This window comes from Mastomys coucha, unplaced genomic scaffold, assembly GCF_008632895.1.
Source record: "Mastomys coucha isolate ucsf_1 unplaced genomic scaffold, UCSF_Mcou_1 pScaffold8, whole genome shotgun sequence".
NCBI lineage: Eukaryota > Metazoa > Chordata > Mammalia > Rodentia > Muridae > Mastomys > Mastomys coucha.
Genome location: NW_022196914.1, coordinates 29,459,426 through 29,476,280, shown reverse-complemented (window position 1 = coordinate 29,476,280; position 16,855 = coordinate 29,459,426). Strand labels below are relative to the sequence as shown.

Below are 16,855 nucleotides of genomic sequence, written 5' to 3'. Positions count from 1 at the left end.
TGGATTAGAACAGGATCTAGGACAGTTTAAAAGGAAGTTCTCCTTACTAACAAATCCATTAAAAGGTGCTGTGAGAAACCATTATCTGTCCTTCAGGCAATGCCCTCACCCTCTTCTGGTCTCAACCAGAGCTAAATGATTTCAAAAGTAGTTGGTTCTAGAAATTTCACAGGGAGAATGGGTCATAAATGGATTTCTAGATTATGTGGTCAACCTGTTTAACTAATTATCGGTGTTCATAAAACATCTAGAATAAATGGTAAGTCGTTTCTTAGCTTTTTACCTCTTTTACTACACTAAATTCATTTCAATATTATGCTGATTTCCTAACTTTAAAAATGATCAGTAACAAGTAAGTAAGCTGAATTTAAAATGTATATAAAATGGAAGAAACATAGATTGGGAAGGCCACTGTCCATAATTCCTCCCATGTACTCACAGCAAGCCTAAGTAGAAGATATAGGGTGAATCTGGTCCCATAACCATCTCCAGGGAGCCAACTCCTTCCTCTTCTCTGCAGTTCCACAGAAGAAGGTATCCATAGCCAACCACAGCTGAGCATGTGTACTTCAGAGAACCTTCTCTCTGGCTCTCATTCTGCCTTCACAGTAAGATTGAATCTCCCTGAAAACTTTATGATATCTAGATTCATGGGGGCAATCACTGAAACTAGCTAAATTTTGATGAGTGAGCATCTGTATTTATACCTCCCCTATTGTTTTTCCACAGGGGTGAGGGGGCACTGAATTTTATTGTCACACTATATCATCCTTCCAGGCATTCCCTGCCATAATGTGCCCTACCTCCAAATTGTGAGATAAAATAAAGCTTTTCTGTCCTCAAGAGTCTTGTGAGATACTTTCTGAGAGAAACAGAAAAAGTTATGATAGCTATGATGTTGCATAATCTCAACAGTTACAGAGGAGAAGCAGGGATTTGATGAGTACAAGTTTTTCAGCTATGCAGTTTGAGGTCTGCCTAGGCTATTTGAAAGCCTGTCTCAAATATAAAAATGGTTACAATTCTTGATAATTAAGGGCACTGTGCAGGCTGGTTTTGTGTGTCAACTTGACACAAGCTGGAGTTATCACAGAGAATCCCTTGAGGAAATGCTTCCATGAGATCCAGCTGTAAAGCATTTTCTCAATTAGTGATCAAGGGTGGGAGGGCCCATTGTGGGTGGTGCCATCCCTGGGCTGGTAATCTTGGGTTCTATAAGAAAGCAAGCTGAGCAAACCAGGGGAAAACAAGCCAGCAAGTAACATCCATCCATGGCTTCTGCATCAGCTCCTGCTTCCTGCCCTGCTTGAGTTCCAGTCCTGACTTCTGGTGATCAACAGCAATGTAGAAGTGTAAGCTGAATAAATCCTTTCCTCCCCAACTTGCTTCTTGGTCCTGATGTTTTGTGCAGGAATACACACCCTGACTAAGACAGGTACATCTTTTAAATTTTTTTATATTCTTCTATGGCAAAATTTTTAGTTCAAACTTACATAAAATGTGACATCTTCTGGGTAACATGTTTACTATTTCTATATAAACATGAGAATATTGCAAAGTGAGAATGTCTGCTGCATGTATGCTGGATGATTCTCTCAGAAAATAGTCATTTGTGTGAAGGAGATGGGTGTTATTTGTAGAAGTCATATCCTTCTAAAATGAAAGCAAAAAGGACCAAATACCCTGTACTTGACTATGTGTTCTCATCACTAAGGGCCTGTGGAAGTATACCAATTATTCATAAACCTTAGACTTCTTACTCATAGTCTCCTCTCCAAATTGAACTCATATTTACAGGGAGGGGCTGTATTATTCATTCTTCTCCATCTATAGAAATATTGGCATTTGTGACACCAAATAGCTACTTTTTTATTATTATTTTATTTATATGAGTACACTGTAGCTTTCTTCAGACATACCAGAAGAGGGCTCTGGACCTCATTACATATGGTTGTGAGGCACCATATGGTTACTGGGAATTGACCTCAAAGCTCTGGAAGATCAGTCAGTGCTCTTAACCGCTGAGCCATCTCTCCAGCCTCCCCCACCCCACCCCCAATAGTTATTAAACTTCCTTCTTAATCATTTCAAGGCAGAATAAAAAAGGGCACAAGTTTCTTATGGTGATTAGAAATAAAATATTTTCCTTCTCAGCTGAGATTTAGCTTCTTTGTGAATCACCATCCGTCACAAGTATAGATTATACTTCTCTTCCTTCTAAAGAGGTTTAGTCTTTGGTCTTTGGCATGACCAGTACAGCACTAGATACTGAGATAGGAGGTCCCAATGGTGCCAATCTATCTTTATTCATTCATTATCTCTATGTTCCCAGTTAGAGGAAGTGAGGGCAGTTCAAAGTAGATAGACTTGACCTTTAAAATACTGATATAGGAAGAATTTTAGAATGAAAAAAGACAGAAGAAACTGAAGAAATATAAAACCTAATGCAGCGATAAATTCTACAGTGGATGACAGACCAGGAATTGGGGGCGGTGTACTGCTACAGCTCACAAAAAAATTAAATTTCTTACACATACTAATGGGTTAATTTATGAAAAAGGCATTGTGGGCATATGGAAAGAGTCTTCTTAGATGGATTCTCTGAGTTCTTTCTATGTTAATTCTAGAGAGCTGGGCTTTTAATTTTGTCCTATGATTTTAAATCATCTTTGTGTACCCTGACCCATGCACTACACTGTATGGATTCCAATGTTCACACTAAGACTTTTTCCAGCTGTTGCACACTGGTTATTTTATTTTACTATAGGACAAGATTGCCTATTGTAGTGCTGCATTTATAACCAAAACCTCCTTTATCCGAGGCAAGCACGGGCTTTACCCCTAAGATGCTCAGTAACCCTTTTTGTAGTTCGTACTTTTAGACAAGATCTCCTTATTTTGCCCAGATTAGCCTTGGATTTGGGATCCTTCTGTCTTAAGCTGCTGAGCAGCTGCGAAGACAGGGAGTGCAAAATAGGCTGATTGCAAAATCATCTTAAAGAAATAGTGGTCATTTTCATGTAATTTTTTCGCTGATTTATTTTAAAGTAAAATTGAGTCAACGTGAATTTTACGCATGGAATAAATCCTATAAGTAGACGTTGAGTTTTAAATCGGAACATATTGACCAGAAATACCCAGCAAACCTAGCAAACATTACTGTCAAAGGCACGACTCACATTCAAACACCTCAAGTAGTGAATCCGGGATTTTAAAAGCAGCCTGACTGCCTAAGGCCATCTCAGTTCAAGAGCTGCTCAAGTTTCCACCCAGCCTCACCTGCAGAGGTGGAGAAACACAGGAAACCTGTACGTCACCAGCCCGTGTTCCTCGCGCCTCATCGCACAGACTTATGGGAAGTGTAGTCTTCCGCTGAATCGCTTCACAAGGAGCCATTGTGGAAACGGCACTTCCGCATTGCGTCTGCACTAGTGCATTTTCTCGCAAAGTTGGGCGATTCTCTAGTCCTGCTCCGCGCTCGGGTTGCATCGCTGACATGGAGATTGGTCCAGGGTGCCGTGTACCGATGCAGGTCGGAGGGACCGTGGGCGGGTCCGGCCCGGAGGGAGCGGAGGAGGGGTGGCCCGGAGGCGGGAAGAACAGACTTGGTGGAGCCCTGCTGACCTAGGCTGGGCCACAGCGTCTGGAAGCCTGGTGGGGCCGGGAAGAGGGCATGCGGTTGGTGCTGGAAGTGAACGTTCTGTGAGCTCAGGGTGACTGCCTGAGTCCACCCTCAGCTTCTGTTATAGCGGTTGGCTTGGTAGGAAGCGAATTGGGAAGTGTGAAAATCCAGGATGGCTCGGGCAAGCGGGTCTGCTCACAATCTGTACCTGGAGGTGGTGGTGGACTCACATTTCAGATTGGCTATGGACCCACGCCTTGTCCGCTCTTGTCAGTTTTCTCAGGACACCTAGACCAAGTGGAGGTCTGGCCCCTCCTGTACTTTATAGTTGGCCTAGTACTTTTTAGTTTGTGTTGATAGAAGTTCATAAAGTTACGAATTTCCAAGGACGGAGAGTTTTGCGAGGGAGGTTGATGTATATGTTCCGTTTTCACTGGAACAGAGATTTATGACCTGCTGTTTTAAATAGGAATACTTCATGATCACCACTGTGACCTGAATCCTCAGACTAGCACTCCAGGCAGAGATAGAACGATCCCCTAAAGGAAAAGATTCTAGCTTTGCAAAACAAGAAATTACTGATCCTACACTGTACTAGAGAGAATAACTCATCTAATTCCATTGGGAATTATGATGTCATTAGTTCGAGCGAGATGAGTTGACTTGAGGCTACAAGTGTGTCTAGGGATTGACAGTAAGGAGAGAAAGGTGCTTAAGTTTCTCTGGGAAAGAGAAATAGCCCTGCATACCTGACAGGATGTTTACAGTGCTCTCTAGTCACATGCTTTTCTTCTGCCATTGTCCACTGTGTACAGTGTCTAAAATTGACTGTCACTAGATGTGAGATCTTCGTTCCGCAAGTCTCCTTAAACAGTTCTTCTGGAACCATTTATCCAAGTGTTTATACTCTGTCAAAAGAGTAAAAGATGGATTTGAAGAGCTGTGGATTACTGGAGTCCTGCGGTTTGTACACAGTAGGTTGTTCACACAGTCTTTGTGCTCTTTCCTATTGTGTCACACTTCAATCAAACCAGGTGTTTATGTGCTAGAGACTGGCTTATGCCATTAAAGGAACGTGGTATTTTTAGCCTGGTGGTGGTGGTGGTGGTGGTGGTGTTACACGCCTTTAATCCCAACACTGGAGAGACAGAGACATGTGGATCCACAAGTTTGAGGCTAGCCCCATGTACAGAGCAAGTTACAGGACAGCCAGGGCTATCCAAAAACACCTGTCACAAACAACAACAAAATGTGAAAATGTGTTGTTTTTTTTTAAATTTTATTAAACTTACCGATTTGAAGTATAAAATGAATGTGAAGCTCCACAGCTTCCATTCCAAATAACCACTCTAACTCTATAGAAGTCTGTTGAGGTAAACAGACTTTGGTTCTGTTTAATTTCACTGTGATTTTTTTTTCTCTTAAGTCTTCTGATACATACTTACATATCAGAATTTTCTGTGGATTTTGAAACTATATTAAAATACAAATACTTCCCAGTAAATGTGACTAATTTGTAGGAATATAACTGCCTTAGGCATCAAAGTTCTTACAATGCATAGATGATACAGTAGCATCCTCACTTATCCTTCACATATGCATAATTTTAAGTAAGCACACCTGTGATTGAAGCATATTCTGGGGTGTAACCCTGCCATTTGACTTTGGGAGGTAGGAGTAGAAAATCAGGAGTTCATTGTTACACTCTGCTTAGAAAGTTCAACATCAACCTATGCGAAATGAGCCTCGTCAAAAATATTCTAAAACAATGGTTTAGGGATGTACTAAATACTTTTTACGGTTCCTGTCATCCGACTTAGCACCAGCAACCAGACAGAAACCCATCCAGTTGACGTTTTTCTGATTTTCAAAATTTCTACCTGTGGTTGAGAAGTTCTTTAGACTCTGCTTGACACAGAATTTAATATTTTTTCACTAACGTACTTTTGTTAAAGAGATTACATTTTGGAGATTAGATACTTCCTTTTGCTTGCTCTGTGGTGAACTATTTTCTTCTTTGCTTTGCCTATTTGGAGAAACGGTTGTTAGCTTTGGGTATTATTAATCCCTGTTCATTTCTGTCATGACCTCATAGTACATTCTTCTGTTCTTTCCTGGATTCTTCCAATCCGCTCCTTCCCATCTCATCTGAGACTTCGATCATTTCCCAGCTTTCTACTGCTGTTGAGTTCGATGCAGCCTTCCAGTGTTCACATGTCTTTCTATGGAGCTTGGATGGCTTGCCCAGTACTTGCACAACAGGTTCAACTGTGTGGTGGAACATTTTCTTTCAGAACACCGCTCCAGCTCTGCATGTAGATCATGACAACCACATTTTCCTCTGTCCTTCACATTCAGCCAGTAAACTACTAAAGTGGCCTTTCTTCCTCTTTCAGCGAGGAATCCAGTCTCCCATGATGCACAGTTCTGCCCCTTTCTGTAAGGATCTTCTCTTTGTATTCTCATGTTTGTACAAGTGAAAATAAGAGGGAAGGAGTTACTCATTTTAGAAACTCACAGATAGTGACATTGTTATGTTAGACATGTTGTCCTTGGGAAAACTCCAGAAGGAAAGTTTGCAGGATGATGATGATGATGATGATGTTCATTTTCTGGTGGTCTGTGTGACATCTGTTTGATAACATGGAGAGAAGATATAGAAGTTATTTGTATAGATTAGGATGGGAGACAGAAACATGCAAGAAATGAAAAATGTGAAGCACAGACTTTTAGCATTTTTCTCCTGTTGATTTACAAATGTTTCCGTTCTTGAGTCTATCTGTAGTTGTTTTCAAATGCAGTGACGTATTTTGAGTTGAAAAGTGTGGGTCAGATTGTTTGGCAGACTTCTTCAAGGACATGCAGTTATTATCTTCTTTGAGGTGGCTACATGAAAATGAATCAATTGGATGAGATTCTGAGCCTCAGCTGTTTACAGGATGGGCTGCACTTAATATTTCTTTAGGAACGAGTAGTAACATTGTACTGAATATTTAAAAATCATTGTTAGATTTATACATTGAACATATAGAATAATGTGTTACTTTCGTGGAATACATGTTTAAAAAGCATATTAGTTTGCAAGTGAATAGAACCTATTGACTCCCATGCCATGTTCAGTGTTCCAGATAGGCACTCTAAGTCATGGTATTGCAAGATGTGTTGACCAAAAGCAAGAATTCATGGGTTGCCGCATGTCAGGAACATGTGGATCAAGAGCTGGGTCAGAGACCTCTGGGTTGGCTACTTCATCGAACTTTAGTTGTGGTTTTAAGGCAGCATGTTCTTTAATCCATAAGTATTCTGTGTCCAAAGTGGTGTCACTAGTAGCTAGAAGCTAGTTGGGAATCCAGTCTTCCACTTGCACCTAGCTTTCACTTCCCCATAAGCTCCTGCTAAAGGACTGTTTGTTTTCAATGAAGGAATAACTTGGACATGGTGTACAAGAGTTCTCGGACTTCTCCTTTCTCCATTCTATTGGTCTAGGCTTGTGTCTACGACCAGCCTCCATTCAAAAAGAAGCGAAATTAAATTTCACCTCCCGGCCTATGCCGTCTCGTAGGTAACAAGTGGAAGATGTGTTTCTTGTCCCTCACCTTGTGAAGACGCTTTCAACAGAGTCTACTTTCTTAAGAGTGACTGGGTCAGGTGGAGTGCATGCCTTTAATCCCAGCACTTGGGAGGAAGAGATAGGCCAGCCTCATCTACATGATGAGTTCCAGGACATCCAGAGCTACATTTTGAGACCTTGTCTCAAAATAAATAAATTAAATAAATAAATAAATAAATAAATAAGAGGAAGAGGCTGGGGAGAGATGGGATTTAGCCATTTTTTTTATCATTCTGCTTGTGACTTGAGAGTTGTCTGTTGGCATCCTCCTCATTGCAGTTTCCCTCTGCTGTTTTGATGAGAGACTGTTTCCAATGCGTAAGTTTCTCTCCATTGCAGCTCTCCCACAGGCTCCAGTTTCTGTTCTGTTGACTTCTCTGCTCTCCACATATGTTTGGGAGCAGCTTTGTTTATGTATTTGTCCATGTTCTTTTCCTTCCATGGTGTGTGACATAACATCCCTCAGCTTCCCCAGTTGCTATTTCTGCCGAGGTAAACTACTAAGGATTTTACAGAAGTGCCTCCTGGGTAAGGAGCCGTTGTTTTCCTGTTCCTATCAAAATTCTTGCTTACACAGCTTGCTCAGCCTTCTTGAATTTCTTCAGTGTTACCTAGACTGGTGTTTGTTGGAAGTTTTAATTAGTTTCCATCATTTATTTCACATAAGTTTATGTGGTTTTTTTTTTTTTTTAAATAAGAGAGGTCTTCACATCTCACAGAATAGCCTTAAACTCCCTATGCAGATGAGGCTGGCCTTGAATACCTGATATCCCTGCCCATACCATCCAAGAACTAAGATTACAAACATGTAATACCATTCTGGTTTCCTCCTTTTCTTTTATTCTATGTAGTATGTTCCATAAATCCATTACATTCCCTTTGGGTTTTTTTTTTTCTAGTCCTTTCTTTTGCTTTTTTCTATATATTCCTTTTTTTCCTTATTGAATCTGTTTTTGTAAATGTAGGACCACATACCATGCTATGCCTATGTAGGAGCAGAATTTAAGAAACATTTAAGAATTTAAGTGGTATCCTTGGTACCAGGGATGCACTTCAGGTCATTACAGTGGGCTCCAAGTACCTTTGCCTACTGAGTCTCCCCACAGGCCTTCAGTGTTCTTAATGTCTTTTTTTTTTTTCATGCTCTTGTAACCTCTGGCAGCTTTCTGTTTGCTGAGGCCTCCTTCTTTCTGCCAGATTCTTTCTAGTGCTCACTCTTTTGTTATTTCCATTCAGTATGTCATTTTCAGCTCTGACATTGTGCTTCTCATATTTTATTGCATGGTTGATTGATTTCTGATGTTCTGGTTTACATATGGAGTTATTATCTTACCTCTTTAGTTGTTTGAATTCTCCTTTAAATGATGAAAACAGGCAGGGTGTTTAAGGCATCTTTGGGATATTTTGTTTTTCCTTTGTCTAATCCATGTTTCCAATTTGTATTCCTTATAGTGCTTGTTGATATTTGGCCTTTGGGAATAACAGTGATCACCCCATCTTGAGCTAGAATTTATAGAACCTTCAAATGTGTTATAAGAAATTAGATGGCTTTCTGTAGCAGTGAATTTTTAATCCAGTCTTGCTCCCAGGGGGTGATCACACTTCTTGTCACCTGCCCAACTCTCTGGATTCTCAAGTGAAAGACACATGCACAGAGTTATTTTTAATGTGCCATATTAGTTCTTGGCTGGGCACTTCCAAACTTTCCTGCTGCTAGCACACACTTCTCTCTGGTATTTCTTAGTTAACATTTTAAAAAATCTATATTTCGTCTCTGCTATTCCGGACCCAATCAGGAGAGTAGCCCCTGGAGCCACTTTTCCGGATTCTTATATATCAGCATACGCTTAATTTTAATCCTTCTGCTTGCCTGTCATGGCATGATCCATCCTACCCCCTCTCATAGTGGAATCCCTCTTTTCTCCCTTTTTTCTTGTCCAGGAATCCTAAAAGTCCTACTTCTTCCATCTTGCCCTGTCATTGGCCGTAGGCAACTTTATTTCCCAATCAGAGCCAACTGGGGGCAGGCTTCCTTTAGCCTACATGTAGAACATTCTAAACAGATTTTTTTGGGTAACATAATTAGCATGCGTGTCTTTCATTCGAAAATCCAGAGAGCTCTGGCAGGTGGCTAGAAGTGCCATCACTGCCTGGATTAACATCCTGAGAAAGGAGCTAGGAAATGGGAGGCTATCCTCCAAACTTCACCTTGCTGGCCCACTTATGAAAAGCAGAGCAACATGGCCTTTCCTAACCACTAAGTGTAGTTTGGCTTCATACAGGGAATTTATAAAGAGGAATTATTAAGAGAATGTTGACAAGTTAATAAAGGTTGTAAAGCGAATCTCAAATCCTAAGTAACTGGAAATGATACAGGAATCAACAACTATCCCATTCTTATTCTTAAACACATGTCTAAGTGGTGCCATATCATTAAACAGATGTCATTCAAAAGAGCAAAAGTGCCATCTTCATATGATGCAGGCTCTGCACAGTTGCACATTTTCCTGTTGTCAGAGCCACATACACTTTCTGATGCTTTTCTGTGGTTTCTTTCTACTTTTACTACTGCTGCAGCAAGGGTAAATATTATTTTACTAGATTTGTTTTTCTGACTCTTTAAGTTCCCTTTATTCATTTCAATTACAAAACTGATCTCAGAATCCCTCTGGAATGAATGCTTAAATTTTACTTTATATTTCTTTTTCTTTTTCTTCTTTTTTTTTAAAGATTTATTTATTATTATATGTAAGTACACTGTTGCTGTCTTCAGATACACCAGAAGAGGGCGTAAGATCTCATTACAGATGGTTGTAAGCCACCATGTGGTTGCTGGAATTTGAACTCAGGACCTTCGGAAGAGCAGTCAGTGGGTGCTCTTAACCGCTGAACCATCTCACCAGCCCTATATTTCTTTTTCTATAATTTTGAGATCATCCAAATATGACTGAAATCTAAATTCTATAATTTACTTGATCTTTAACAATGACATTGTGGTGCACATGTTTATAATGAACTGTTCAGTCACACAAAACATTGAAATTCTGTAATTTGGGGTGGTAGTGGTGCACACCTTTAATCCCAGCACTTAGGAGGCAGAGGCACGTGGATTTCTGAGTTCGAGGCCAGCCTGATCTACAGAGTGAGTTCCAGGACAGCCAGGGGTACACAGAGAAACCTTGTCTTGAAAAAGAAAAAAAAAAAAGAAATTCTGTAATTTGGGTCAATATAGAAGAGACTGAAAAGAGAGACAAAAAATCACATGATCTCAAACACAGGTTGAGTCTTAAGAATTTTAACTTAGAGAAGTTGGAAAAATAAAGATTTTGCCTATCAGGAAAGAGAGGCATTGGAAAATATTGCCAGTCGGTACTCTTATACAGTTAAATAGAAGGAAGAAGCTTAATCGTCAATTTTGTCCAGAATGATGACTGTAAGTCATAGAAGATTAGAAAACATATTTGTTTTGTTTTGTTTTGTTTGAGACCATGATAACAGTACTGGCTGCCCTAGAACTTGCTGTGTAAATCAGGTTGTCCTGGACCTCATAGAGATCACCTGCCTCTGCCTCCCAAGTTCTGAAATTAAAGATGTGCATTACAACACCTGGCCTAAGAACTTTGGACTTTTTAAGCTTAGTAACATTAAGTGTTAAAAGAAATGATCATTTTAAACTTGATATAAAGACAATGATGAGTCTGCCTATAGCAAAATACCCCTTTGAATATATAAATCTATGATTTTCTATTATCTAGTCATAGAACAGAAGAAATAATGTACTGCTATCATTGACCATTTGAGAACTTCATGCAATGAGATGAAAAGCAATCCAATACTAAAATGTAAAAAAATAATTAAGGGAAAATAGTAATTACAATCACATATTATAATTCTTAAACTCAGCAGATTAAGGTAAAGTTGTCATGATTTCAAAGGCTGCATTATGGATATGGTAAATACATGAATACATGTTTAAGAAAGATAAACACATGGTAGAAAAGGAGAAAGTGAAAGATGCGAGAGTGATAATCTTATATTGATTGAGTTGTCCTTATTTCAGGAAATCCTGTCATTCAGGGATGTGGCCATTGATTTCTCTGCAGAAGAGTGGGAATGCCTGGAGCCTGCTCAGTGGAATCTGTACAGGGATGTGATGTTGGAGAATTACAGCCACCTTGTGTTCCTGGGTGAGGATCACTTCCATCAGTAAATTCCTTTTGTGTTGTATAAAGTATTTAAAAATCTCCACCTGGCGCCAGGCGGTGGTGGCGCACGCCTCTAATCCCAGCACTTGGGAGGCAGAGGCAGGCGGATTTGTGAGTTTGAGGCCAGCCTGGTGTACAGAGTGAGTTCCAGGACAGCCAGGGCTACACAGAGAAACCCTGTCTCGAAAATAAAAAAAATAAAAAAAATAAAAATCTCCACCTGGGGTTTCTACCCGCCTTTGGGTTTTAGTTCCCAAGTGGAGGACACACTTATAGCCTTTATAATAAGCTCTAAACAGCACAATAGCTGCGCAGCTGCCTACCCCCCATGCTGTTAGGATCTACTTTGCTATCACTAACCCTGAGTTATCACTTACTATTCACTATGTTCCATCTGGGCTGCTCTTAACTCTAATTGGGCAGCCCTCAGGACTATGCTCTCATGACCCTTAACCCATGGTGGCTTCTGCTTCCACCTATCCTGCAATTTCTTCTTCCTCATGGTCCTCTCCCCACGAGCCTAGGAAACGTAACCCCACCTGTGTCTCTTCTGCCCAGCTCTTGGCTGTCAGCATCTTTATTTACTAACTAGAAGTAACTTGGGGGCAAGGTCACTCAGAATCTCACATGTAGACTCTCTGGGACCCCAAATAAACATTAAAATATAAACAACATTAGGCCAACCCACTGCATATGTGTATGGGTTTGTTATTGTGTTTATTTTGTACTTTGAGCCAGGTCTCTCTGTGTCATCTTGGTTGTCCTGAAATTCTTTGTAGAGCAGACTAGCTTGAAATCAGAGGTCCTCCTGCCTCTCCCTTTCAAGTGCCAGTATTAAGTGCCACCAGGCCTGTGTCTCATAGTGAATTCTTAATCCAAGGTAAATATTAAATGTTTTATAAGACATTTATAGAATCAAGGTAAATATTAATGTTTTATAGAACATTTCATGGGAGCTTGTAGTTTTCAACAGTTAGGTTTATGAGTCTTCATCCAAGGAAGAACTGGGGAGACTGTTAATATATCTAAGATAATATTTTTCCATTTTGTGTTTCTAACCTATCTGTTTCTTAGAAGTATTGTCTCTCATAAATGAAGGAAATGATGTTCAGTATATCCTACCCAAGCCCATAATAGTATAATCCTGGAATAGACATGTTATTTCCCAGATGAATAACACACAAACAATCATATTCTTTTTTTCCACAAACAGGTCTTGCTTTCTCTAAGCCATACCTGGTCACGTTTCTAGAGCAAAGACAAGAGCCTTCAGATGAGAAGAGAGAAGTGGCCACCACCATGCACCCAGGTGTGTAGAAATGAGGGGGGTCAGATGATAGAGTGTGAGGTCAGAAACCCAATAGAAAGCCAGACTTTACCATATGCATTAAGATATTATATTGTAATGGGAATCAATTTTTAGATATCCTCGTTGATTTATTTATTCATTCATTTCTATCAGAAGACGTCTATCTTAGGATGCTTTTTAAGTCTCCAAGCTTTATTTTCCCCCCAGAGCATTCTGCTTGTGTTCACAGTAACTGACAAAGTTTGTCATTTTACTGAGAGACTGCCTTTCAATGGAATTTTGACTGTTTCCTATACTTTTGAAAACTTGTACATGTGTTTAAAGATGTATCTGTGAATACATCATAATACAATATAATCATAAATAATTTTTTTTCATGTCACTTACATGAATGGTAATTAAAAATTTTTTATAAATGCTATGAATGATTATAATTTATTCTCATAAAGTGTTTTTTTTTCTTCTCACTCAGTGTTACTGATTTAAAATATACCCTTTGTGGAGATATTTCATAGATTGAAACTTTATATGTCTAAAAAAATGTTTTTAATAGCTTACCAGTTGTTTTTCAGAACTTAGTGGGTTCAAAACTCTCTTTTCATTATTTTACAAGCTTACTTTTATATTATTGAAGTCTAGGTTGTCTAAAATAATTTGTTTATATGTAAGCTCTATGTTTTGTGGATAGAGCATACAGTACTAAACACTTTAGCACAGTGTAAAATTAAAGATCAGTGAGCTCTGGTTCTGTGAGCATCAGAAGTTTCTACCTTGTGCGTTAGCATGACTCTTGTGTATAGTTTCTTCACTGGTTATTGTAAAATTGTGTATCTTTTAAGCAAATCTTACAATTTAGGCTAATTTTTTATCATCTAGCCTTTGATTGGTACGGCTCTCCAGCAGGCATTCTGTTATTATAGATGAACCTGAGTTGTTGTTTCTGTCCTCTTCTGTCCATAATATGACTCGGTGCTTCTTTTCTTTTTCCCTAACCAGAGGCACCTGGCATGGCAGGTGCTTATTTTCTTGTGAAAATGCAACATAGAGCTTCTTGACTTCTTGAAATATAATACTTAATGATATTATGGACAGTCTAACTACTATGCAGTATAGTATTTTGTATCTTCTAAATTAAAACTATACTTAGGATATAAAGTGTATATTTCTACATTCTTTCAACCTCAGAAATCACCACTAACAACATTTTTCATATTTAGCTTATGTTTTTATGTAGGTCTCATCATAAATTTATATATTTTTAATGGGCTCATATCTGTTAACATAATGTCCTTAAGAATTCCCACTATTATTAATGGTGCAACTTTCATTGCTATTTAACAGTTAGTAATATTTCATTATTTCTGTGTTCTATTTGATCTTCCTCTTATTTCAATAGAAATTTAGAATGTTTCCATTTACTGCATTTTCAACTTACACTGCAGTGAATATATGTATGGAAATTTGTAATTTCTCATTTATATGTGAAAATATGAGTAATGGTCTATATATTAAAGATAAGCATTATAAATTTTATGACATATACAAGAGCAATATAAATAAAGTATCTTACTCACTTTTTATTCATATCTCAATTTTTACTCACCAGATATAAAACCATATAAATGTAAAGAGTGTGGCAAAGCCTGTGATTGGAACTCACTCCTTCTTGAACACCAGAGAAGCAATCCAGGAGAGAATGCCTACAAGTGTGAAGAATGTGGTAAGGCTTCTGGCTCTTACTCAGTACTTTCTGAACACCATATAATTGATACAGAAGAAAAAGCCTACAAATGTGAAGAATGCGGCCAAGTCATTTGTACTTGCTCAGAAAATTCTAGCTACCAGAGAATTTGTATTGGAGAAAACCCCTACAAGTGTGAAGAATGTGGAAAAGCCTTTTCTACTTATATGTGTCTTGCTCAGCATGAGGTAGAACACACTGGACAGAAATTTTATAACTGTGAAGAATGTGGGAAACTGTTTTATTGTCCTTCTCACCTTACAGAACATCAAAAAATTCATTCTCAAGAGAATCTCTTTAAGATCGAGGTGTGTAGCGAGGTCTTTTGTGCTCCCATAGAACTTTCTGGAGATCAGAACTTTCGTACTGAAGAGAAGCCCTACAAGTATGAAGACTATGTTAAGGCCTTTAGCGCTTGTTCAATACTTTCTGAACACCCGGCAATTCATCCAGGAGAGAAAGCCTTCAAGTGTGAAGAATGTGGCAATGCCTTTTGTACACTCCATTCAGTATCTAAGATGAAAATTCATTGTGAAGTGAAATCCTACAAGTGTGAAGAATGTGGGAAAGCTTTTGCTAGTCATCTTTCCCTGATTCAGCATAAGATAGGTCATACTCGAGAGAAACCTTATCAATGTGAAGAATGTGGCAAAATGTTTTACTGTTCTTCAAACCTTAAGCAGCATCAAATAACTCATTCTCAAGAGAAACCCTACAAGTGTGAAGTGTGTGGCAAGGTCTTTAGAACTTGCTGGCAACTTTCTAAACACCTGAGGATCCATTCTGGAGAGAAACCATACAAGTGTGAGGAGTGTGGCAAAGCCTTTTATACTCTCTCCTACCTGACTCAACACAAATTAGGTCACACCGGGGAGAAGCCTTACAAATGTGAGGAATGTGGCAAAACCTTTTACTATCCTTCAGTCCTTAAGGAACACCTCGCAATTCATTCTGGAGAGAAACCATACAGGTGTGATGAATGTGGCAAGGATTTTTGCACTCGCTCAGGACGTTCCAGACACCAGAGAATTCATACTGGAGAGAAACCCTACAAGTGTGAGCAATGTGGAAAGGCCTTTTCTACTCATTCATACCTTTCTCATCACAAGATAGTTCACACTGGACATAAACCCTACAAGTGTGAAGAATGTGGCAAAAAATTTTACTATCCTTCTCGCCTTAAGGAACATCAAAGAATTCATACTCAAGAGAATCTCTACAAGTGTGAAATATGTGGCAAAGCCTTTTATACTCACTCATACTTTACTCAGCACAAATTAGGTCACACTGGGGAGAAGCCTTACAAATGTGAGGAATGTGGCAAAACCTTTTACTATCCTTCAATCCTTAAGGAACACCTCGCAATTCATTCTGGAAAGAAACCATATAGGTGTGAAGAATGCGGCAAGGACTTTTGTACTCGCTCAGGACGTTCTAGACACCAAAGAATTCATACTGGAGAGAAACCCCACAAGTGTGAAGAATGTGGAAAAGTCTTTTCTACTCATTCATACCTTACTCAGCACAAGGTAGTCCACTCTGGAGAGAAGCCCTACAAGTGTGAAGAATGTGGCAAAAAGTTTTACTATCCTTCTCGCCTTAAGGAACATCAAAGAATTCATTCTCAAGAGAATCCTTACAAGTGTGAAATATGTGGCAGTGTTTTTTGTACTCCCAAAGGACTTTCTAAACACCAGAGATTTCATACTGGAGAGAAACCCTACAAGTGTGAAGAATGTGGAAAAATGTTTTACTATCCTTCTCGACTTAAGGAACATCAAAGAATTCATTCTCAAGAGAATCCTTACAAGTGTGAAATATGTGGCAAAGCCTTTTATACTCATTCATACCTTACTCAGCACAAATTAGGTCACACCGGGGAGAAGCCTTACAAATGTGAGGAATGTGGCAAAACCTTTTACTATCCTTCAATCCTTAAGGAACATCTCGCAATTCATTCTGGAAAGAAACCATACAAGTGTGAAGAATGCGGCAAGGACTTTTGTACTCGCTCAGGACGTTCCAGACACCAGAGAATTCATACTGGAGAGAAACCCTACAAGTGTGAGCAATGTGGAAAGGCCTTTTCTACTCATTCATACCTTTCTCATCACAAGGTAGTCCACTCTGGAGAAAAGCCCTACAAGTGTGAGGAGTGTGGCAAAATGTTTTACTATCCTTCTCGCCTTAAGGAACATCAAAGGATTCATTCTCAAGAGAATCTGTACAAGTGCGAAATATGTGGCAAAGCCTTTAGTGCTCAGTTAGAACTTGCTACCCACCTGAGTTCAGGATAAAACCCTACAAGTGGGAAGGATATGGAAATGCTTTTTAACTCATCCATCATTTGTTCCTCAGAACAAATTCC

General features: G+C 39.1%; 1 protein-coding gene across 2 annotated transcripts in view; it reads left to right on the top strand.

Moving 5' to 3' along the window:
- Positions 1–3,352: 3,352 nt before the first annotated feature.
- Positions 3,353–16,855, top strand: part of LOC116083942 (zinc finger protein 11-like) — a 14,752-nt gene continuing 1,249 nt past the window's right edge. Inside the window, exons 1-4 of one of the 2 annotated variants that reach the window (XM_031360757.1) lie at positions 3,353–3,532; positions 11,293–11,419; positions 12,651–12,746; positions 14,353–16,850. In XM_031360757.1, the coding sequence (XP_031216617.1) occupies positions 3,497–3,532; positions 11,293–11,419; positions 12,651–12,746; positions 14,353–16,784 (2,691 nt within the window). In that variant the 5' untranslated portion in view covers positions 3,353–3,496 and the 3' untranslated portion in view covers positions 16,785–16,850. Of the gene's footprint in view, positions 3,533–3,935; positions 4,597–11,292; positions 11,420–12,650; positions 12,747–14,352; positions 16,851–16,855 lie in introns of those variants that run through there. The other variant, XM_031360756.1, reaches the window with a different exon arrangement.